This window comes from Pleurodeles waltl, chromosome 10 (genome assembly GCF_031143425.1).
Source record: "Pleurodeles waltl isolate 20211129_DDA chromosome 10, aPleWal1.hap1.20221129, whole genome shotgun sequence".
Lineage (NCBI taxonomy): Eukaryota > Metazoa > Chordata > Amphibia > Caudata > Salamandridae > Pleurodeles > Pleurodeles waltl.
Window position 1 is genome coordinate 801,182,156 of NC_090449.1, and position 23,473 is coordinate 801,205,628.

The following is a 23,473-nucleotide window of genomic DNA, read 5'->3' on the forward strand; positions in this document are numbered from 1 at the left end:
AACATGCATAACAAGTTAAATAATTCAGCGAATAACATCCTGAAATATCTCTGCAGCAGAAGATACTCCAAAACTCAGTCTTTTTTGTCTGAACCAACATGAGTAAAAAGTAGTAATGTACCCACAGTTCTGTTCTAAAATGAGTTGATAGTATCTTTTGTCCAGGTCGGGAGATGAATTTGACTTCGTTCAGCTGCATGATCCTGTCCACTATGTGGGGACCAGGATGTCTTTCTCTTTCGACTGCTTTGTTGGCCTGACGATTATCAACACAAATGTGCACCGCACATCTGCTGTCCATTTTTGGCACCACAACTATGGGTGAAACCCATGGCATAGGACCAGTGGGACATTCAATCATCTCATGCTTCAACATTGTTTCTAGTTCTTTCTCAAGGGCTGCTCGTAAGTGAAAAGTGACTGTAGTGCAGTTGGGCAACAGGGCAAATGTCCTCATGAATATGAAGTTACAATTGCATCTTTTTGAGACTTCCTAAGCCATGAAACAACAAAAGGAACTGACTGACAATTTCAGCCTAGATGAAGTTACCTGAAGGACATGAACTGCAGCTTACATTGATTTCATTTTATGTCACAAGGATGCTGTAAATGACCCTTGACTCTGGAACAGTTAAGAAGCAGCCAATGTGTATTCCTTCATGTTTGATGGAGCAGGGCATGGCACAGGAAACAGGCTGTTGAACCTTTTTACTGGCATGATGTTAATGGACGCGCCACTGTCTATAGTGAAGGTTATGGGGTGAGCGTTCACATTTAATGTCATTTTAGGACAGTGTCCAAATTAATTTTGTTGCTTCATTTGTTGATTTTTTTGACTTTTGATCTTTGCAAGCAGCAAATCCTACATGTTGTTCCTTAGTCGATATCATCAACGCACACCCGTCTTTTTCACTAGTGCTTGATAATGACTTTGAAGAGCCTTTGTATGATAAACTTGATGATGATCGACTGTGCTTGATTTCTACTTGTCGTGACTGATTTTGCCTTTTGGCCTTGTGGGCGTGGCAAGAATGCTTCTGGAACCTTCTGTCGTCCATTTTCTCTTCTTGCTGTGGCGCATTTGATTTCCCGTTCGCTTTTCAGGCTGTTATGAATTGTTTTTCTTTCCCGTAGCCTTTGCACGTCTGTCCTGGGGAAATTCGGAAATGAAAACCCACATCAGAAGCATAACTTGTTCTTCTTCTGAGACACTCAATGTATGTGCATCTATCCTGTGTTAATGCTTCTTTTTATGATCAATTCATTATGCGCTGTTCCTGCGTCCATGTCAGTAGCTTGTAGATCTGATCATTCTTCCAACATTGCAGCTATTAGCATTCTCTTCAAACTGAGTGGCTCTCTCAACATGCGTCTTCTGAAGTACGCTGAAAGGCAGCCATCAATGACTCCAAGGGGCATGGCTTCTTCATCGATAAAGTTACAGAACTTACAGTGTTTGAGAAGTGCATCAAGTCTCACAACAAACTCATCCATCATTTCACAAGCTTGTTGTTATGCTTGGTTGAAGATGTACCTCTTGTAGTCGACATTGAGCATCGGGTTGAATTTGGCATCCAACGCCTCTTTTATCTTTTGGTATGATGTTGCATCAGCTTGTGAGAGCTTCTTTAGCACTTCTTTTACTCCGTGACCAGCTAAGGTTTTTCAAATATTTATTGATTTTTTTTATTGTTGTTTTCTCCTAGCTCAACTATGAAGTTATCAAACATTTTGATCCATGCAGTCCACCTGGCACCAATGTTATCTTTATTTGTTGTATCAAATAAAAGTAGTGGCTTCAGGAATGTAGCTGCATCGTATTTTGTGCTCCCTTCTGCACCACTGAGGGCATGTGCTGTTCAGGCAGCCTTCTTCTCACAAAGCAGGACTGGCAACCTATTCACGCTACACCCTGTTGCTTGGGCTTGGTCGTCTCATCAGATTTTCAAGGTCATGTAGCACTTCACTCACTTGTGCAAGTAAGTAAGTCTCTGTTTTCATACCTGGTCATCACTGCTTTAGCCTTTGCTTCATATTGGTGATGGCTCTGTGTTTTGGTGCAGCACATTCTCTACTTTCAGCCTTAATAGTGGGTTTTGACAGGCTTTTTGAGTGTGCTCCTCTGTAGGGCCTTCAACTTCTTTAATGGCTGTGTATGAGTTGGATTAGGGCTTTGACTACACATGCACCAGTTGCAGACTGCTTTGCATCGATTTGGGTTGCACCTGGAATGCACGAGTAGTTTGCTACACCTTTGCAAACTCTCAGGGAGAGTAGCTTTGCTTCTTCAGGCATGTATCTCGTACCCAGTTGTAGTGGCTTTCCCTGGCCAGGAGCAAGCAATAAATACATCACACATGGAGGTCTGTAAAAGACGTCTTTATTCTTCAATATTCTATTGCACTCTGCACATTGCATCATAACTTTCATTAAAAAACCTTAACCCCTCCCATCAGATTATGTAATTCTGGTCTAGAGTCCACTCAGGGCTGCGAGGGTCCTAGCGCACATGATATCAAAGACACTATAGGCACTTTCTGTTATGCAGCCACCGGAGTTAGGAAATGTTGTAGAGGTATTTTTGTGGCACTGAACTATGTTCTGCAGTGCCACCTCTCCATTAATGTTTAGATTATTGTAGATAACAAGCATAAGTTTGATCGCCAAGCAATGTTGGCTTTTTGGTGGTGTCTATGCATGTGATTCTCTTGTTTCCATCACCGACTATAGTATTGGTCATCTTGTGATATGTTCTGGATATTTTGCTATAGTCCATCTTTCGTTGAATGGCATTTTTGAGCTGTGGGTGTATGAGGTTTGTGTTTGAGAGGTATACCAGAAAGGACACACGTGTTTGTCCATCTCTCTGGCATGTAAAATGACTTTTGCCTGGTTATTAGAAATAGTAGCACCCACAGATTGTTGTGAGCAATTTCATAGCCCATTTGGCACCGTGTTGGATCCATGTGGGATATAGTATGTAACATGTACACTGAATAGATTTTAAATGTCAAGGAATAAGAATGTTAATAATAATTTACACAGCCGAATATAATTCCACATTACCATCCCAGCAGATGTAAAACCTATTCTCCCTGTGAGTAATAAAGCATATTTCACATCACATTATTTTGTTATTGGGTTTGACTTGGAACTTATTGTGGTGAAAAAACGCTAGTTGTAAATTTCAACTCCACATAGAATATTGTTCCTCCATTGTAATTACATATTCCCACTAGTGTATGACATTACTGGTGGTAATAAATAATCCTTGCTTTAATTGCAGCTCAGGGTAAAAATACAACCATCTAAAAGGACAATTTGCTAAGGCTAGTTTCATTTTCTTCAGTTGAATTCACTCTTTGATATACAGTTACCTCCACTAGTAAACAGTGCAGTCACACATCATACATGAAGTGCCATGATTACAAGCCAGCCAGATAATTCTGACCATGCCACCAGCATTTAAGTAGGGATCAATATTATACTTTATGTGAAGTTCATTACAGTCGGTCATTACCAGGTGGGATAAGGCCTGCAACCCCACAATTTTCCCCAACTGCATTTCAAGAAGGTAAACCTGCCAAGTATACTAGGGAAAATTCTTGGTTAATAGTGGCAGTTCCTGTTTTTATTGAAGAAGGTACAAAAATTGGTGATGTATGCCACAGTGCAGATCTCATGATTAGAGTTAATACTTGAATTCCAAACTCTCAGAGTATTGGGTTTCACCAGGTATGATAATTATCCCATCAAGTTAGGGCCTAAATTTCAGGGTCAAGATAGTGGCACGGCGGTTGTATGGATGAATACTAATGACAGAAACTTCACCTTACAAGAATATAGGTAAAAATGTATCCTGAACTTAAGTATACATGGGTATGATTTTAGATGGCCTATTTGTAGCTCCACATCCATCCGTTACATAGACACTCCACTGTTGGTGCTGCCTATGCTCCCCTGTCTAAGCGAGGACTGCAACCAGTGCAAAATCAGGCTGGGACAAGCCCCATGCTGTGGTTCCTTCACAGCACACATCCCCTTCAGTAGCAAGCCCATTGATAATAAATTACAGGAGCTTTTGGCTCGAATAGCAGCAAAAGGTCAGAATGGCATAGTGCTATTGGTGTTAAGGAAGGACGAGGGTAACATTGAATCCTTTTACCGTTTTATTTACGTATACATGGAATTAAAACGATACAGCCCCAACCGCATCTGGCTCCGACTCCAAGCCGTCTCCTCACTCCTCGCTCACTGCTCTCCACTATCCTCGCTCTCTCTCGTTACAAACTCTCACGTCTTCCAAATTCTAACATTCCACTTTCTCCAACCCTCGCGCACAATCAACTATATACAACACATCCCCCCTTTAGAATAACAAAATTAAATTAAGTTAGCCAGAAAAATAATAAATAGTTGAACATATAAATATTGCATTTGAAATCCTTTAGTCCTTAATATCTCATCCTTGTTGGACCATATTTACTAACATCAGCACAGGCTCCTGCTCCCACCCCCACATTGCTAGATGCTTGACCCGCAGTTCCATATACCCGTCTCTGATGTGCGGACTCCTGCAGACTCGTGTTCTCTTGCAAGACTCCTTCCTTATCCAATCTTTGTGTCTCTTGTATTTTATCATTAATCATCTCATCCCTCAGCCAAGTATTATCATCCTTGCCTTCACCTTTTCCACCCTTATATGACTCAACACTGCTTATATGCCATACTTTCCCATCACTAAGTAACACAGTCAAACAAAACTTTTTCAACCCTTAGTGGTGAATAGAATCTTCCTGCCCCCTTTCTTTTGAAACCAGGAACCTTAACTCTAACCAAATCTCCTGAACGTATATCTACTACCTTGCATTTGTGTTTTGCATCATACACTTCTTTTGTATGCCTCTGTTTGACACTTATATCCTTCTTGATCACCTCTGGGGACCACTCACTTCTTCTAGTTTTAGCCATCCAGTCAACACTATCTTTACCTAATGGAATCCTGTCCCTCATTATTTCAAAAGCACTGCAACCTGTGATATCACTAGGAGTGATTCTGTATGACCATACTGTAGTCCACACTTCTTTTTCCCATGGTAAACTCGCACTATTGGCTAATTGAATAGCATTTTTTAGAACTCTATTAGAGCGCTCTACCACTCCATTACCAGCGGGGTGATACACTGATGTTGTTTTGTGTATTATACCATTCCTTTCCAAATACATCTTAAACCTTCCAGATGAAAATTGTGGACTATTATCCATCAGGACAACCTTTGGTAACCCCTCTCTCAGAAATATTTTATCCAAAAATGTCACTATAGTTGAGATATCCATTCTTGTTGAGATCTTCACTTCTGGCCATTTCGAAAAATGATCCGTTAATACTAAAATAAATTTTGCATCCCCATTTTCATAAATTGGCCCGGCAATATCTAAACCTACTCTGTCCCATGGCATATCCGAACACGTTAACGGGCACAAGGGTGGTTTAAATGTCAACAAATGTTTTTCTGATTCATTGCATAAAACGCAAACCCTCACTTTCCTCTCAACAGCTATATCTATTCCAGGCCAGCAATATAATTCCTTTACTCTATTCTTCATTTTAGAAATTCCCAAATGCCATTCCTAGCAATTATCGAACAATCTGTCCCTGAGACTTTCTGGTGGTACAAGCCTGCCACTGCGTAGTACCACATTGTTTTCTACAGACAATTCTTGTTTCATCTCCCAAAATGTGCGTAAATTACCTTCAAGGTCATTCTTGTTGGGCCTACCCTCAACAATCAAAGAATGTACCCTTGACAGCATGTCATCTTCCTTTGTGGCAGTGGACCATTCCTCATTTGAAATTCCTTGAGTCCCTTCCATAATTTCTGCCACACCATTACCTTCCATCTCATCATTCTCACCATCTGTTGTGTCTTGTGCACGCGCAGGTAACCTACTAAAAAAATCTACAATAATGTTTCTTACTCCTCAAACATATTGTACTTTTTACTTATAGTCTATGAGTTTTATAGACAACCTTACTATGCATAGTATATCATCCTGAAAGAACATGACATTTTGCACATTCTTGAATAATTTGAACATCATTCTTTGAAACACAGCTGCTGCTGATGCCAAACCAAATGGCACTCTTGCAAATTGGTAGCAGCCAAATGGGGTAATAAATGCAGCAAGCCTACGACTCTCTGTATGTATTAACACCTGATGGTAAACTGAGGTTAGGTCAATCGTGGTGAACCAATCCACGCCTTTTGTGAGCACAACCATTTCATTAATTCTTGGTAAGGGAAATTGGTCCACCAAAATATTTTTATTTAAATCTCTCAGATCCACACATAACCTCAACTTACCATTGGCTTGCTTCACCACCACCAAAGGAACAATCCAATCTGAAGAGTCAATCTGTTCTATGATACCTGCGTTCAATAATTTTCCCAATTTCTTGCTGACATCAGCCCTAGTTCCCATAGGAATATTCCTAGCTTTGTGTGTGACTGGTGTAGCATCTTCTTTCAAAACAATTCTGTGTTGGAAATCAGTTAATTTACCAATTTCACCCGCAAACTCCATAGAATACCTTACTTTGGTATTATTTTCATCCCATCTTTCTTCCTGTACCACCAAAACAGGATCAGAACTATTAGGATTAAGAATAATATCTAATTTACCTTGGTCTCACCATCCTAAAACTGATGCCGCCGCTTTTGAGACATAAAATTTACACTCAGCCTCTCTATCCTTAAACACAAAGCACACCTTCCTACAACCCAGAATGTCAATACGTTCTCCAGGAAAACTCTTACGAGAAATATCTGGAGGTTCAAGCTTGTTTCCCAGTTTATGTTCTAGCTTATCCATCCACACTGCTTGGCTGATGATAGTATATGGAGAACCGGAATCTGAAATAACATTAACTACAATTCCTTCTATGGACAAATTGCACTTAGGTTTTTTCCTTGAAGTGGGTGGACGTTCCCCATCCGAAAGATCTCTTACATTGAATACACACATATTTAAATCGTCACTGTCCGAACTAGATGATTCCGAACTCGAGTTATTCTCCAAAAGTTTTATGGATTTCTCTTTCTTCTTCCTGCATCTTTCACTAAAAGCCCTACAATTCCACACTCTGAACTTTTCTGGTTTCATGCAGAGCACTACTTGTCATTTGCAAAATGACCTGTAAACTCACATCTATAACACTTCTCAGTGGATTTGTCATTTTTTGCATCATTCTTCTTTAGATGCACTTTACCAGGTCTAGCACTTAACGTAGAATTATCCTGTACAGCTTTTGAATTTTTCTTACCACCTTTAATTTTATTAATCTGTTTCTTATCCTCAATTTCACTCCTGTTTCCAAGAAGCACTGCTTTAGCACATCTGCCTGTTAGTTTTGCTTTTTTTTACTACTTCAACCACTTCCAATAATGATGCTTCTCCTTTCGCCCATAGACAGTCTTGTATAGAAGGATTAGCCGCATGCATCACAATTTGGTCTCTAATCATTTCATCATGTAGCGATCCAAACCAACAAGTCAATGCCAAATTCTTTAAGGCAGATACATACTCTTCAATTGATTCCTCCTTTAATTGCTTTCTATTATAGAATTTAAATCTATCAATGCCAACACATACTGTAGGTGCATAGCATCTATTCAAATCTTCAATTGCATTTGCATATACATCTCCTTGACCCTCTGGTCTTGACTTTTTTTCTATGTGATTATAAATTTTTAAAACCTGGGGTCCAAGACAATGTAAAAGAATGTTTCTCTTCTTTGCAGGAGTGAAATCATCTTCTTCATCACAAGTTGCAATATAGTTTAGAAAATATTCTTTCCATTTTTGCCACTTAATAGCATTGTCCCGTACCACAGGTTAGAATGGTTGTGGAGGTAGTAAATTCAATGACCAGTTGGAAGCCATGGCTGCTGTATATATTCAATAAAAAAAATACATATGTATAAATATAGTGATATATGAAGTGAAGTAAAAAAAATGGTAGTTAAAAAAAAAAAAAGTATTGGGATGTTTATCTAATGTCGAAAGAAACCACAAACCAGTAGGAAACAATTAAAATATAATGCCCATAAGCTTCAACATGAGTTTTTTTTGCTCCTTATTGATATGCAGGATACCATTTACTTTTGTTTTGTATAAGGAATCCCGTTCCTTAGTAAATGTGTGCGAAGCGCGTGCCAAACGCAAAGGGACGCAGACTAGTCTTTTTTCTAAAGTGGTGGCACACTGTTATTACATTGTGCGTCACACAGTGAATGGAGCTTGTGACGAGAAAGGGGTGAGCTCAAGACACTTCAGTTAGCTTGTCATTTGAATGTACACACTGTACAACGGAGGATTTTCGTGGGTATCTGCCGCTCCAAAATACCAGGTATACTTTAACAGTGTGCTGAGCAATAAAATAATGTTTTCTTACGTTGCGAGGCGCTGCACACAAAGGAAATCCACACAAGAACTACCGGGATACACGTCAGGGCTGTTCGTTCCCACCCTGTTCGTCGCCAAATTTGTTAAGGAAGGATGAGGGTAGCATTGAATCCTTTTACCGTTTTATTTAAGTATACATGGAAGTAAAACGAGACAGCCCTACCACACCTGGCTCTGACTCCAACCCGTCTCCTCGCTCCCCTTCTCCACTATCCTCGCTCTCTCTCATTCCAAACTCTCACTTCTTCCAAATTCTAACATTCCACTTTCTCCAACTCCTGTGCACAACCAACTATATATAACAATTGCGAAGGGTCTAAAAGACAAACTCTTTTGCACAGGGTGTTCTGAACTGCAGGAGCTTCCCATGGAGAACTCACCTTAACTTTCCCGAAGGATAAGTCCTGGTGAATATTAGCACATAAATATCTGTAACTAGGGAACAGCTTAGACTGTCCACAGAAGTTGTCATGGTTACTAAGTGCACAGCTGCAGAAGGAGCAATGGAAGCTGCAGCGAGGGAATGGAAGCTACAGCGATCAGGTAGTAGGCCCAGGTGCCCGACCGCCAGCACCACAACTCCGGCAGTCCAGTAAACATGCTGCCAGGTCTCTTGCATCCTCCACTCCCGTTCTGCCCAGCTCAGCTCCTCCTCCCACTGCGAAGCACTCCTGGAAGCACTCCGCATTGGAAGCTGGGTCACATAACTTCCTCGCGTCAGTAGCCCCTTTATCTCTCCACCCTTCAACCGTCAGTTTTGAAGAAGTACACGCAAGAGTCCTTGGATGGCACTGCAATCATTGATTATCTGTAAATAGAGTAATTCATCAAAATTTCCCAGAGGCCTGGATATTTTATGTGGTGAAAAAATCATTTGAAACAAAACGCAGCTGTGGTAAATTCCACCTGATAAAACATTGTTTTTGGGGGGGGAAAGCCAAAGGAAAGTAATTATACTTTTCCCGCTGGTGAGCAGGTTCTCATTTAAAGGACCCCTCAGTGGAAAAATGAGGAAATGCGTTAACATAAAATGCGTACATTCCTATGCTCAAAATTATTTTGGACTATTTGAAAACGAAAATGTTTCTTACAGTATTCTGTTGCATGTGGCCAACCTTATTATGTTGTTTGACTTTTTTTTTACATACTTCTACCATTCGTGTGTTAAATTATGTGGAATGTTTGTAGGTCACTGACTGCCATTATTATGACCTCATAGCACTATCGGATATCTGCGGATGACTTACGCATGATTCCATGGTTTCTATCCCAGTCCTAATTCTGAGTTTATCTGTGATTATTGTAGCTAGCCTGTTACCTCACAACACCTTCTGAAACACTTACTCCAGTCTTCTTCACTCATCCTCCTACTCCCCCTTAACTGTGATCTCACCCTATCATAGAGCTTTTGATCCCAAAATAGCTAAAAGCCTTTATCAGGTGTGTAAATTATTGACCCAAGAAGCTCCGTGATCTGCCTCTTCGAGGGCAGGCTCCTGCTCCCAAAGTGATTGTACTGTATTGCAGCATTTACAAAGAACTCACTTACCCAGTGTGGGGGTGCTGAAGTGCTTGCCTACATGAGTATCCCCATACACCATGTAGGTTTGGAAGGAAGTTGTTTTTGTTTTGAGCCAATGTGAAAAGTGTTCCATGTTGTGCGTGATGGCCACGAGGTGCTCTTATTGTGTTATGGGCTGCCGTACAGTGTAGCAGTGTGTTGGATGATAAAGTGTAAAAGACAGACATGCCGTTTTATGGTTTTCAACATGCTGGTAGCTTTGTAACCGCTCTGCAGGTAACTTTATGGTACTTTATATAATGCGATGTGCTAATCTGGTTACTACACTGGGTTCTTCAATCTCAAATTTTGTGTACAGTTGTGGTCCTGAGCTGGCATGGTTGGAGTGAGAGAGAAGTGAAAGGGTATGTTAGGCTGGACATTTTGTATGGATATCCAATATCTGAGTGTCTATGGGAGATGTATAAAAGCTGTCAACTTGTGTAGATATGTGGGACCTACAGTGAAATAACTATAAGAGAGTCCTCCACAATTGTACAGTAGTGTGAGACAGATCCCTTCAATTATTCTATGCCTGCTCGTTTGGTCATGTTTGGTAGTAAAGCTCTGATGTTGTAGCACTTTTTTAAGTCTGTGCTTCCTTTGCATATGGTTCTGGAATTTCTCACTGAATGGAGTCACATTGATGTGGTTTCACTTTGTCTGATCAGTGTCTGTTGGTCTTTCCAGCATTTTGTTTAGTAATGGATCATATTGGTTAATTGGAAGAATTGTATGTGTCCATTCTGCAAAGGGTATTTGTAATGTTGTGGATGGATGCATGTGCACGAGAACCTTGACATTTATTTTATTCCGGAGAGTGCATTTCAGTATTCTCATGATGTCGCCTGCATCTATTTTTAGAATACACGTAGAGAAATTGTCCGGTATGGCAAGACCCCCAGATCTGCATACTTAAGCATTACTTCTAGGCCCCTCTCTTGACTGCAAATTATGCAAGGCTTGGTCGATATCTTCAACTAATGATGCTGCACATTTTCCTCTGTTGATTTCTTGGCTATTGAGGTACCTTTGTGCCCAGCCCCATTTATCATCACTACAGAATGCCATCTGGGCTATTTCCTAAGCATTAATCTATCACAATGAAGGGTCCCTCGAGGCCCGGCAGATGAAACCTAATTGTTAACTAACAAAGAAGTGGAGATTCGTAGTTGCCCACAGTATTATTCGATATAAGTAGTTTTAAGTCAGTGTCCTATTTATTTGTGGTGCTTCAGTCATTTTAGTGTGGCAGATTAAACAGTGTGTATGTTTATGGAAAGTTTTTTTCTTTGATTCAGAATGTTTGTAAATCATATCTTAGACTTGATTGCAGCAGCGACTCGTGGGGTGTGGAAGGGGTGGAGGGGCACATGTGGGGGCAAGGAGGGAAATAAACATTAAATGTATTAAATAAAAAAAAACACTTACCTTTTCCGCCGCCATGCCACTCCTCTGCTACAGGCAGGCTCCCAGCCTGCCCTGCTGCCAATCCTGTTGCTGCTCAGAGGAGCTTCAGGATTAGCTGGGAGTGCCCAGCTAGGGCGCGCCCAGGCAGACTGGGAGCCTGTGCATGTCCTCTCCAGCCCGGTAACTGTGTTGCTGGGCTGGAGAGAGCCTACTGCGCATGTGTGTTTGGCCGGCCCGAGACGGCAGGTTAAACACACATGCGCTCTGAGAGGGAATGCTGTGCACTCCCCCTCACTACTCGTCAGCCCTGTGGCCGCACCACTTTAAAAGAAAACAATAATAAACAAAGTTTATTATAATTTTCTTATAAAGGTTTTGCAGCAGCCACTGCTGGTGGGACGACGGGGTGACGCTCCTCCACCCTAATGGAGGAGCTGTCCCTGCTTGATTGTAACTTCAGAGTGTGACAAAACGAAAATAGAGCCTGTTGTGAAAAGTCCTGGGCACTTCCTAATGGAGTGTTTTGGGCCTTATTCACTAAGGTTTTACTGTGGCTTACTATTGTTGTACACTTGGCTTACTGCTGAATTCTACAATCAACCATGATTCCTCCTATCTTACTGCAGGAATTTAGGAATAAGCTAGGTGTAAGATGTGCAAATTTCCCTCATGAATGGTAGACTACCCCTGCATGTTTCGTCCATTCTTTTGGTAACATCTACAATTGTTTCTTGTAGGTTTATATCATTCAGCATACATCCAAGCAAGGAATTACATTTTAGTAAAATGTTTAAAAGAGACCTTGTAGCGATGACGTCAAAGAGAGGGTTAAGTCTCTCTATGTTTAAATGTGATAATGAGTTCACAAATGTATATCAACAAACTTATAGCTTTTTTTGACTTGCTACTGCTCCTTAACTTAAACGTACCTATGGTGCCAAGAAATACGAAGGAAAGGGAGACTCTTCGGAGGCCCTTTGTACAAAACGTAAAGTTCTGCACCTCGTGTCAGAATGGACAACATTGTACAAAGATTGGCTGCACGACGACGAGCACTCAAAGCTCTTCCTAAAGGTAAGACCTTGACACACACCGGCCTACGATGTAAGGACCCCACAGAGAGTCTCTCCTGTACGGCTTCCAGAGTTCAGTATGCATGTTGATCACCTCTTTGCAGAAAAATAGATGAAATAGAAGTGTCGACATAATAAAATTACTTAGAAATGCTTTCCATTAGTGAGAATTTGCCCTTCAATGATTGTTTGAGGTATGAGTTTAGTGCTGTTACTGGCCGCCATGTCTTTGCATTGTAGGCTTAAACCATTTGACTATAAGAGATAAGTAAAAAGCAGAAGCCCATAACATGCCAAACATAGGCACTTACAGCCAGATGCAAGAGGCAGCATTTAACAGTATCCCAACCCTCCACAGCATAGATTTAAACTACTTCCACACTTACCACACAGGACACCAGCAAATAACCATTTTCATTAAACCCCCATTGAGAAACTTGCCCCTGATTAAAGGTCGTGCTCTTGGAATGACGCTCCTTATGAAAGGCGTTTCCACTCGAAGTAAGAATGCTGCAGATGTGCAGAGGCGACCTTTGCAAGTTGAGGCTGGATACCAAATACCCCAGAGCATTCACAAAAGAATGCTGCACGAAGCGCTCGCCTGCTTTTTTACGTACGAACATTTCATGACATGCTGCCGTTGCTTGTTGGTTACTGTAAACATTAGGAGCTGGAAGAAAAGAGCGAAAACCAACAAAACAATCGGATTTAGCCATGCATTATTTTTTTTTTATCATTTTCAGACCCTTTACAGATATGTATTGGATGACGTCTTCGAGTATCCAATTCTGGAGAAAGACTTAAAAGAGTTCCAGAAGGCACTGCGAATGCATCGCCGCCAGTAAGTATGACGTCAGCACGTTCACTGGGCTACTTTGGTGCCTCAGTCTCGCTTGTTGCACTTTGTTATGTAACCTTCTACTCTCGTTTTACATTCAGAAAGTGGGTATGACAAGTTCAATAGCATCTCAAAAAATTATCAAAGAAAAAAATCCAAATATATACTATTTTATCAGCCATAACTATCATGACAGTGGTTACTTTATTTCAGTATCAACTAAGTGCAAAACATAATTCATAGTTTATTTATTTTTATCTGTTCACATAAAATGGTGTTTGGTACACTGGCGTCCGTCCAGCCGCCATAGTCGGATACATTTTTTAAACGTCTGGCACATAAATATATTACGATGGTCCCAAATAAGGCAACTCCACACCTCTACCCCTCAGTACTAAGCGTATTTAAAGAGGGAGAACTTCGTACATAGTAGCTTGTAATATTTACTGGCCCCTGAAAAATTGTGCTGACTTTCCTAATGTTAAACTTATTTTCAACTGTATATAATTGCACCAGTACCTCAAGTGTTATTGAATGGCGCATCTAGTTAGAGCAGTGGACAGTCTATCTACAGTTTAGGAAAGTCGGACCTTGTGTCCCTAATTATTTAGACAGGCAACACATATGTTGGGCTGCATCTGTGCACGTTTGGGAAAAAAGAACACAAAAGATGAGGTTGCAAAGCCTGAATGGAAATAAAAACAACACTTTCGGATACTGACGGATTTTATATGCAGCGGCTGCTCCTCTGCTATGATGAAGGAGCGTCGCCACCCCCAAACTCACCCCCACCCCCCGCCAGCAGCAGCAAAACTTCAAAAATAAAACAATAATAAACTATGGGCCACATGTACGAACACATTTTTCCATAGACACAGAATGGGCAAAACAGCTTGCTACATCTGGCCCTATGTTTATTATCCTATTATTTGTAAAGGGGTGGGGCCATGGGGGATGACAAGGATGAAGGGGGAGTGGTGTGGACTCCCCTCAGTGTGCATATGTGTTTGGCCAGCCGTCTTAGGACGGCCAAACACACATGTGCACTGAACTCTCTCCAACACAGCACTGTGTTGCTGGAATGGAGACGTCAGGCACAGGCTGCCAGTCTGCCTAGGAGCGCACAGGCAGGGTGCTCAGGCCAATCTTGACGCTATTCTCATGCTGCCAGCAGCATGAGAGCAGCATTAGGATTGGCAGCAGGGCAGGGTGGGAGCCTGTGTCTGCAGTGCAGCCTGGAGACCGGCGTGGAGTCAAGTAAGTTTATTTATTTTTTAATGTATTTTTTTTGTTTATGTCGTTCATATTGACACCTCTCCAATAGTGCAACCTTGCTGTTGATGACTGATTTATGAAATGCAGGAGGTAGTCTGGGGGAGGGGGCAGATGGATGGAGAACGCAGAGGAGAAGTACAAAAACAAGAGGCCAAAAAGCAAGAAAAGGGTAGGAAGTTTAAGCAGAAAAAGTATAAACATTCTATATTGACAGATGTTTCAGATCATTGCAAAGAGCATTGAGAGTTTAGACAGATCAGCCAGAGCAGCATAAAAGGGACAAAAATAAAGCACCTCAATGGCTCTTCAGCATTAGTAAGCACTCTTTTAATGCAATTTACAATTACAAAGTTAGAATAGACCATTAGATGAGTAATCACAGAAAAGTAATGCAAGTACAACAGTGCACATCACTAGATTCTCCCAGCTCGCAAAGATATAAAAAATTGTTCTGATTCAAATGGAATGATTATTCATGGTCACAAATATGGAAAGCTATTTTTCCCAACAAAGCTACTGATGACATGCAGTTTCTCCAACTCTCAAAGGATACCTTTTATTGAGATGTAGTTTATTTGCTACCATAAGGGCTTTGTTTCATTAGTGTTTCGGATAAACATTCATACGGAAAGTCATTGAAAATTGTTATTGAGCGACACAGTTTAATTTCCTGAATTAGAGTGAAGCAAATCTTAACCAGTGACTCATTCTAGAACTCCTCAGCCACACGTAAACTGTTCTGAATCTTACCTATCGAAATCTTTCTTGAAATTCAATTTTGCCTCTGTAATGGTATCCAATAAGAGTGCATTGTTAGTTTCAATTGAGTATATATTGTGCCCAAATGGGGACCTTCCTTAATCATTTCACTCACGTGTAAGGGGGTATAATTTCTATCAGAAATACCCAAATCTAATTATTTCAACGATTCTCTTTTAGTTTTAGTTAAATCCAGGAATGGATTCGTTTGGAATTAGCTTGTATAATTTAGGTGTACATATTGTTGACTTTTATGACTTGTACAGTTGTACATATTTATATGGCACAATTACGTTCATTTAGAGGAGATTATGACATTCACACAGTCACTTTCTGCAACTATGAATGCAGAAAAATCTTTTACCGCAGGGCACTATGCTTTCATGCATACCAAAACACTCACATGACATCTCTGAATACTTGATGCTGTAATCAATCATTCTGAAGGAGGAAGAACTAACATGGGAGTTTGATGGGACTTGAAATGTGAGGAGAACAGAATGCAGAATATGGTTGAACAGAACTCTACAACTGAGATATTGGGCATTCAGGGTGAACGAGTGAAGGGTGTAGAATCATCATCAAATAAATAATACCTCCAATTTTATTTACTTATCTTGGTGTCATTTCCTTCACATTCAGCAGTTGTTCATGTGATGAATGCTTAATTCAACAGCTGACTTTACCTAACCTCACATCACATTGTTTCAGGTTCTGTATACACACACGCATCCCAACTTGACCAATCCTCATTTCCGCCAAATTCTCCCTTCTGCAAGTTTGCCATTACAATGCATCCTCATCCTTTTAAATGAAACTCTTTTCCTGGAAGACAAGATATCTTGTGATTTGAAATGAATTCCACACTTGCCTTCGTGTCCGTTTTAGATTTAGAAAAGAGAATTTGATCCTTTAGGGTTTGCTCATAGTTCACTTTTTGTCATTGCTGCATGGGTAAGCCTTCCTGTAGAAGTGAAGACTAGGAATATGATGTGCGTTGCAGAATATAAACTTCATATTCAAACTCATTTATCTTACTGCCATGTCTGACCCAGTGGTCTAGGAACGAGTGTTCCTAACCAGTCTTTGAAAGTTATTTGCTGGTGCTGGAAGATGTACTTACACTGGTTTGTATGAACACTAATCCTCTAATAGTGTTGCATCACCTCTGCAAAAGAGCATGGCAATGTCACATTACCTTACATGGTAAAAGGTTACAAACTCACATTCAAAATGTTGACGTCAATGACGACTCATTTTATGACGTAAGTGGGCATGAATTGCAAACAATAAAGGTGTGTTTAGAAGTGTTCAAAAGTGTATTTCTACAAAGACCTACTTGGTCACAAGTTCGTATTCTGCAAAGCAGACTCAGGCTGCCATAGTAGTAACATAATTGATTGAAATTGTTTAGCAACAGCAGAAGTGTGTTATGCAATGCTTTACACAACAATATATTACCCTGATTGTATTGAATGAATAGTTTTCTAGCTAGCAGTCTGGCTTCATAATATGCATACACAACCAGAGTGGGCATTCCTGGAAGCTTCCAAACCTAGACGATCCATTTAATGACCAGTATTTCACTGGGATGAGGGATTCTTAAATTATAAAACATTTCCCCAACATGAGAGCACAATAAAGAGGTCGAAGCCATGGTACTTTGTTAGGCAAGGCAGTATTTAGATACAGTGAGATGCGTGACTCTCCGCGTAGAAATTAACTTTAATCTTGCGAATATTGTAGGTCTGCTAGAAGATGAGCACACGCCTAAGGACATAACTAGGGGCCATCTAGAATGGACAGGAAGTCTTCAGAGACGTATACCGTTCTCGACAATGCTCTAAAGTTTATGGAGATGCCAAAGAGTAGTAAAGGAGTCTGGAATATACATGCACTTTTAGTTACTTCAGGCCTTGAGATTTACGTAACTCATTGGGTTAAACATCCCTAGAAATGTGGCAAAATTTTCCAATTCCAACATATACTATCTTGGAATTCTGATTCTTTGTAAGGAAGACGTTATGTTCTTACTTGGAGACCATATGATTGTACCACAGCTGAGAGAGAGCTCTATTCATGTATTTTGGGCTTGAGGGGCGCATATGCCGAAGCCTGTCTTATTCTTGTAGCTAGTCCTGAGAGATCTTCATAGAAATTTTAGGAACTGAGAGGAGAGAACTGCACAGAAAAGTGCAGCATAGGAACACAAGTGTGACTTGAAACCATTTATCCAGGGGCCACCGTTTATCAACTGACCTTACCCATTGAGTGTGACTGCACTAGTACTGTGCTGTAGGGACGTAAGGGGCCAGTTAAGGTTTGATGGGTCGGAATTCCTTCATAAACTGGCAAGGCTTATATTGCTGAATGCATAGCTCCCTCACCCCCCATTTAGCCAAATGAGAACCACTGCCTTTCTCACAGTGTTGCCTCAGTTGGTTCCATTATTGCCAGTTTTGAACTGGTGACCTGCCTGCTACAGGGCACCATATCACATTAGGAATCCCCCCCTCCAAATTTAGTGTAGGGCTGCTGCAGTGATTTTGCCTTCTTAGAACTGCCATGCTGTTGCCTGGTTTAGCCAGAACTTTATTTTAACATCTGGTTTATTTGCTCTTGAACTTTCTAAATGTATTTATTTCATGAGCATTACCTCAGAAGAGTGAGATTTTTCTTTTGCATTTTTGGTGTTTGTTTTTATGAAGTAGAAGAGAATCCTGAACAGGTCAAACGGCATGATGGTCTGCTTCAGCAGTGATGAAAGTGCTTCCCCTGCAGTGGTGGACACACTTAAATCACGGAGATCCCTGCTTGGACGGTAACTGTCCCCAGATATGGTAAATGATCCACAGTGGAAGCGAGGGCTTACACGTACCTTGAAGGTTGGTTGGCCACCTATCAAACATCATATGATTCATAGTGTCCTGTGTCAGCGTTGAATTTTAGAAAAACACAAGCCTGCATGCCAGGCATCTGACAAACCAACAGGAAACTACAGTGACCAGATGAACAAAGCATCTTTAAGTTGCTACCCAGAGTCACCTTCTCCCAGACAGAGATTTAGTAGTCGGTCATGTTTGTTTTACCCGGAGCTCCCAAAAAGGCTATCCAAGTTTATCGAACACCATTCAGTAGTTCTGGCAGCCACTGCATCAATAAAATCCAGAATAACTAGGTAAGTTAGAAGGTATGTAGTTAGACAGTACCAAACCGTCCATCCAAGTAGGCACTGTCCCAGTTAAAGACAAATGTTGGTAGTTACCATATATCGCCAACATGCTAACTAACTTACCCTTTATGAATAACCTTGGACCCTTCCGTTTTTTTTACTGAAATGCAACCGTGGCTACCAACTTCTGGCCCCAGCAGAATGCTACCATTATTGAGCAAAAAGTCATTTGAGGGAAGCTCACCTCGGTTTGTAAGCTCCTGGATCTTAACCTTGACTGAGCTTATTTAGTGTGTTAAAATACTAGCCTTTCCTTCACTCTTGCCCAGGTGGTTGATTGCTCACAGGAAGGTCTTGTACTAGTCTTTGACTTTTTCTACAGCAAGGGTGGACTGACTATCCTGCTACTCTGCATTTTTCAGCCAGGCTGCTGGCTGAGTGGGTGCTTCTGGTGCTCTGTGGGATGCCATGGCCCACCCATAAAAGCCCCCTATTCTAGTTCAAACTTCTTGCATTGTGGGCTGCTTTTAGCGTTTTTGATAGGGGTGTTATTGGTTCGTAGTTTGCAGCGGCAGCTGCCGCAGATATTAAAGGTAGGGGTGGGAGGGACGACGGGGACTGGGGAATAAATTAAATTAAAAAACAAAACTTAACTGTTTGTTGCTGCCATCCTCTATTGCCGTCTCGCTCATCCTCCTTTCCTGTTCTGTTGTCCCATCATTCACTGGGACACCAGAAGAGGCTCCCCGGCAATCCTGGTTCAGCTTACATGCTAAACATAGCATGTAAGTAATGTCAGGATTGGTCTGAGCGGCAGCGACTGCCGCTCAGACACAATCCTGGGACCTGTGCGCGTTCTCCAGTCTGGCTGTGTACAGAGCCAGGCTGGAGAACCCTAAGTGCACATGTGAGTTTCGACGGCCGTCTTAACCTGTCCAAACACACATGCACACTTAGTGCACACAATTCCTTATCCCCCCTCCCACCTCCCGTGGTCCAGCCCCTCCCCTCCCTGCACCTGCTGGCTGAGCAAGCAGCAGAAAATTAAAATGATATTCAAATTTTGTTTTATTTTTTTGCTGCTGGCTCTTAGCCAGTGGGGTGACACTCCTCCGCCATTGCAGAGAAGCCACCCCTGCTATTTAATTTCTGTTACACAATGTACAGAAAATATTCCAGAGCATTGATTTTCTCTGTAAATAACATTTTCTTTTCAAGGGGAGCCATAACGCCTTCCCACAACATCTATTCCACTCTAAAACATAGCCTTTAAATGTTATAGGCCCTTTTTAATTATTTATGCCTGGCATGCATTGATACTAATGAATTTTTGACAGTCATGGATTGTTTTTACACATCCGATCCCCAACTCTTTTTTCCCTTTACACATTCTTGCATTAATGTTCAAAGGAGTTTTTTGCAAGATGTTCCCTGGTAAGTCCGTTTTACAATCTGTTACAGTTAAATGTGCACGTATGTTGGTGGCCACTTTATAGCATATGTATGCTCATTGTGGATATATCTGTCTCATTCGTGATTTCTATTTATTCCAATGTGTCTTTCCGATATTGAAATAAAAAGAAAGAATATATTGACCGAGTGGTTATGGCTAAATATGTTTGTGAAATTACATTTCTGTAGACTATATAATACATCGGTGTCTTTTGTGGCAAAATAAAATAACCATCCTCTTTAGTCACCCTTTGTGATATTGTAGAGCCCTGTGTTTGATGTGGGGTGTGCCCATTATTGTGAAGGTCTTCAGCCAGTTTGTGTTTGGTCCACTATTAGAGGTCTGAGACAACTAAATTTAGGATCTGTTGGCTTGCTGGAGTTTTATCTTTAGCTATACCTTCTCTTGTCCGATTTATTTCGACATTACATCCTGCTGTACTCGAACATCAATAATCCAGACATAGTATTGCCGGTGAGGTAAATGAACTGCGCAGAATCGGAATATTGAAAGAAACAAGAACATACTTGCAGATAATGAAATCAATTGAAAAAAGCTTATTAATGCATATAAAAAATAAACCCGAATTTTTCGGATTTGTATATTTTTCGTGCGTGATACACATTAAATCTAGCTAAAATAAAGCTGCACTGCTGTTCATACATTCTTATTATCTTATGATTCGCGCAGGGAGATTTTTAATGCTTAATATCAATTATTCACTAAGCAAGTTCTGATGGATGTCTCTCCTGCTCAAGGCAGGCACAGACCACTAGAGTGGGTCTCGTGAACGAATTGGCTTGTAGAACGGAAAAACGTGCTCCTTTCTCATCCATATATTTCGTCTCGCGTCTCCCTTAATGATACCAATCTATTGTCAGCATCAGGCACCCCCTAAATTGTGGACGAGGTGCGTTGATTCATGCTTGACTTAAGACATGCACAACATCCTTAATATTTCTCTTCCACACATCAATATGTCCAGTCTTGCCTTCTGTACCAAAACATTTTTAAGGAGAGTTACTCCTCCTGATTTCTGCATAGGTCAGTGTGTTACGAAATGTACGTCTGCATAAATGTAGCCCTGTTCTCAGGTGGACTGATTTGTATTTTGCTTTATTTTTCAGCACCGTAGATGAATATTCACCACACAGAAAGGTAATTCTATCGAGCATGTGAATATATTTGATTTCTAATGCTTGACCACTTTTCTAATCACGTTCTGTCAGTAAATTGGACTGCCTCTGCTGAGGTCCATATGTCTTTGTTCTTTATCTTTTTGAAGTATTTTCTGTATATTAATTAATGCAAACAGTAGTTCAAGGAATAGCGGTGTAGTACCCCAGAGTGGTGCCCCACCCATGGCTCTGAGGAGAGAGATCATTCTAGGGCCCTAGTGGTCTTCTGGAAGCCCGACAGCCTTACACATCCCATCCCAGCCCATCCATGCCCAACCTTGCAGTGGTGACCGCGCCCAGAACGTCCGCCTTACCTTACTTTTTTTCTTATTGAGGCGACCTTTGAACCACATTGATTATTAAAATACAAATCTCTTATGCAAGTAAGAAAAAGTGATATTTATTGGTTATTTCTGGGTGGGGTTTATATAGTGATACGTTTAATCTAATGAGAGCACAAAAGGGTTAGAAGCACAATATAATCTGCCGAGAAGAGTGGGTGAACATATCCAGTTACGTAGGATAGGTACCCAAAGCTGATATCCTGAGAGCACGCCCCTGTTGAAAACGTGAATCTCAACAGTTCAGATCACAGGGACAAATTGCTGGTATCCCACACTGTTTGACCTTGTACACTCAGGGGTCTGGCTTCATTACAAACACTTGTTAACAGGCCCTAATTTGGATGCTTAACTGTACGAACTAAACCCCTTTTAGGCTTTCTTGAGCAGGGATTGTTTTGAAACATTACTCTTTAAATATGGTTTTCATCATTGAATAATTATAACACAGCGTGTCATAAATTAAAACCGAAATTACATGGTTTTGTGATTTATGGTAGAAGTGTAATTTGTTTCAATTCTTATTTGAGTTCCATAACATAGCTCATTCAATGTCTAGTGAACGTTGGTTTGAAATAATTTGATTTACCTGCACTATGAAATACCAAAGATCAGAAATGGTTGCTTAAGGTGTAATTGGATCTACCAGATGCTATGCAGAACATTCAGCAGTATAGCAAATAATCATCCATTTAATATTCTGGATGATGTCTGTAGACAGTCTTTTTCTGTGATTTAATACACTTTGAGAAACATTTGTCAGTGATAATAGGATTAACCATGTGCAATGCGGTAATAGACTGTCAAGCATTGCGTTATATCGGAGTGGTTTCAACTTAAAACAATTGTATTTCATATTTTAGCTAATCCACAATTTCATTCACCTTTTTTCTAAATGTAATTAGCTAGAGTTGCAACACTTTTCTTTTTACGTCCTTGTGTGTGTGTATGTATGTGCCTCTACTATAGTTCTATCAGTTATTACATTATCTGTAAATATATTTGCAAAAATTATACATTACTTGATCAAATTCCAACAACACACGCAAAGACTTGCTTCCTTGAGAAGTTGAACATTTAACTATCACAGCATTGGTAATTCTAACATCTGATGTCATTGAAATTGATACTAGCCTGTAGTGGTGGCCAGCTCGTATTTACAATGGAGGGGGCGGGGGGGCTGTAGGGAGGATACAGTAAAAATAACATTTCTAAAAATGCACCTACCTGTCGATGATCTTCTCTCCTTGCGTCACCTCTAACAGCTCTGACGCGCAACGGTCAGGGGACCCAGGAAACTGCACAAACCAATCCTGATGCTGGTTTCATCTTGGTAACTAGCATGAAACCAGCATCAGGATTGGTGGTAGCGGGTTCTCTCAGCACTCACCAGAGCGCTGGAGGCCTATGCTTTCTCTAACCCAGCTGTCTTAAGACAGCTGGGTTAGAGATGTTTAAAGTGCGTATATCAGGCTGGCCACCGCAAGACAGCCGGTCAAAGGGACAAGTGCACTTCAAACAAGGCACTGAACAATAAAATGGTAATCACGTTTATTACCATTTTATTTTTTCATTATGGGGGCATTGTTTTGGCGGGGTGACGCTCTCTGCCCACGTGGGGGGCTGTCCCTGCTAGTCTGGGTTTAATTTCTGTAAAAATAGCAGATTTTGCTAAATGGGATGCATGTAGCTCCTTTCCTTCCCTTAGGGAGCTGTGAAATAAATGGGATGTTATACTTCCTACATTTCCATTTATGATTTACTGTTTGAACAGTAAAAGAAAGGCTCTAGCACATTTATTACTTTCTCACAGTAACAAAATGTAATGGAGTGGAATATTTCTCACGTTCTTGTCTTACATATATTTAGTATCCACTTAACCTTGTGTGTACAGACATTCTGATGAACACATGGTTTCGAGCAAGGCTGAATTCAAACACAATTCAG

At 40.8% G+C, this 23,473-nt stretch overlaps 1 protein-coding gene across 1 annotated transcript in view; it reads left to right on the plus strand.

The window, feature by feature from the left end:
* The window catches only part of RAPGEF5 (Rap guanine nucleotide exchange factor 5), an 863,712-nt gene that overhangs the window by 731,939 nt on the left and 108,300 nt on the right, over positions 1-23,473 (plus strand). Inside the window, exons 13-15 of the mRNA XM_069211465.1 lie at positions 12,367-12,511; positions 13,254-13,351; positions 21,135-21,165. Coding sequence (XP_069067566.1) covers positions 12,367-12,511; positions 13,254-13,351; positions 21,135-21,165 — 274 coding nt within the window. The remainder of the gene's footprint in view (positions 1-12,366; positions 12,512-13,253; positions 13,352-21,134; positions 21,166-23,473) is intronic.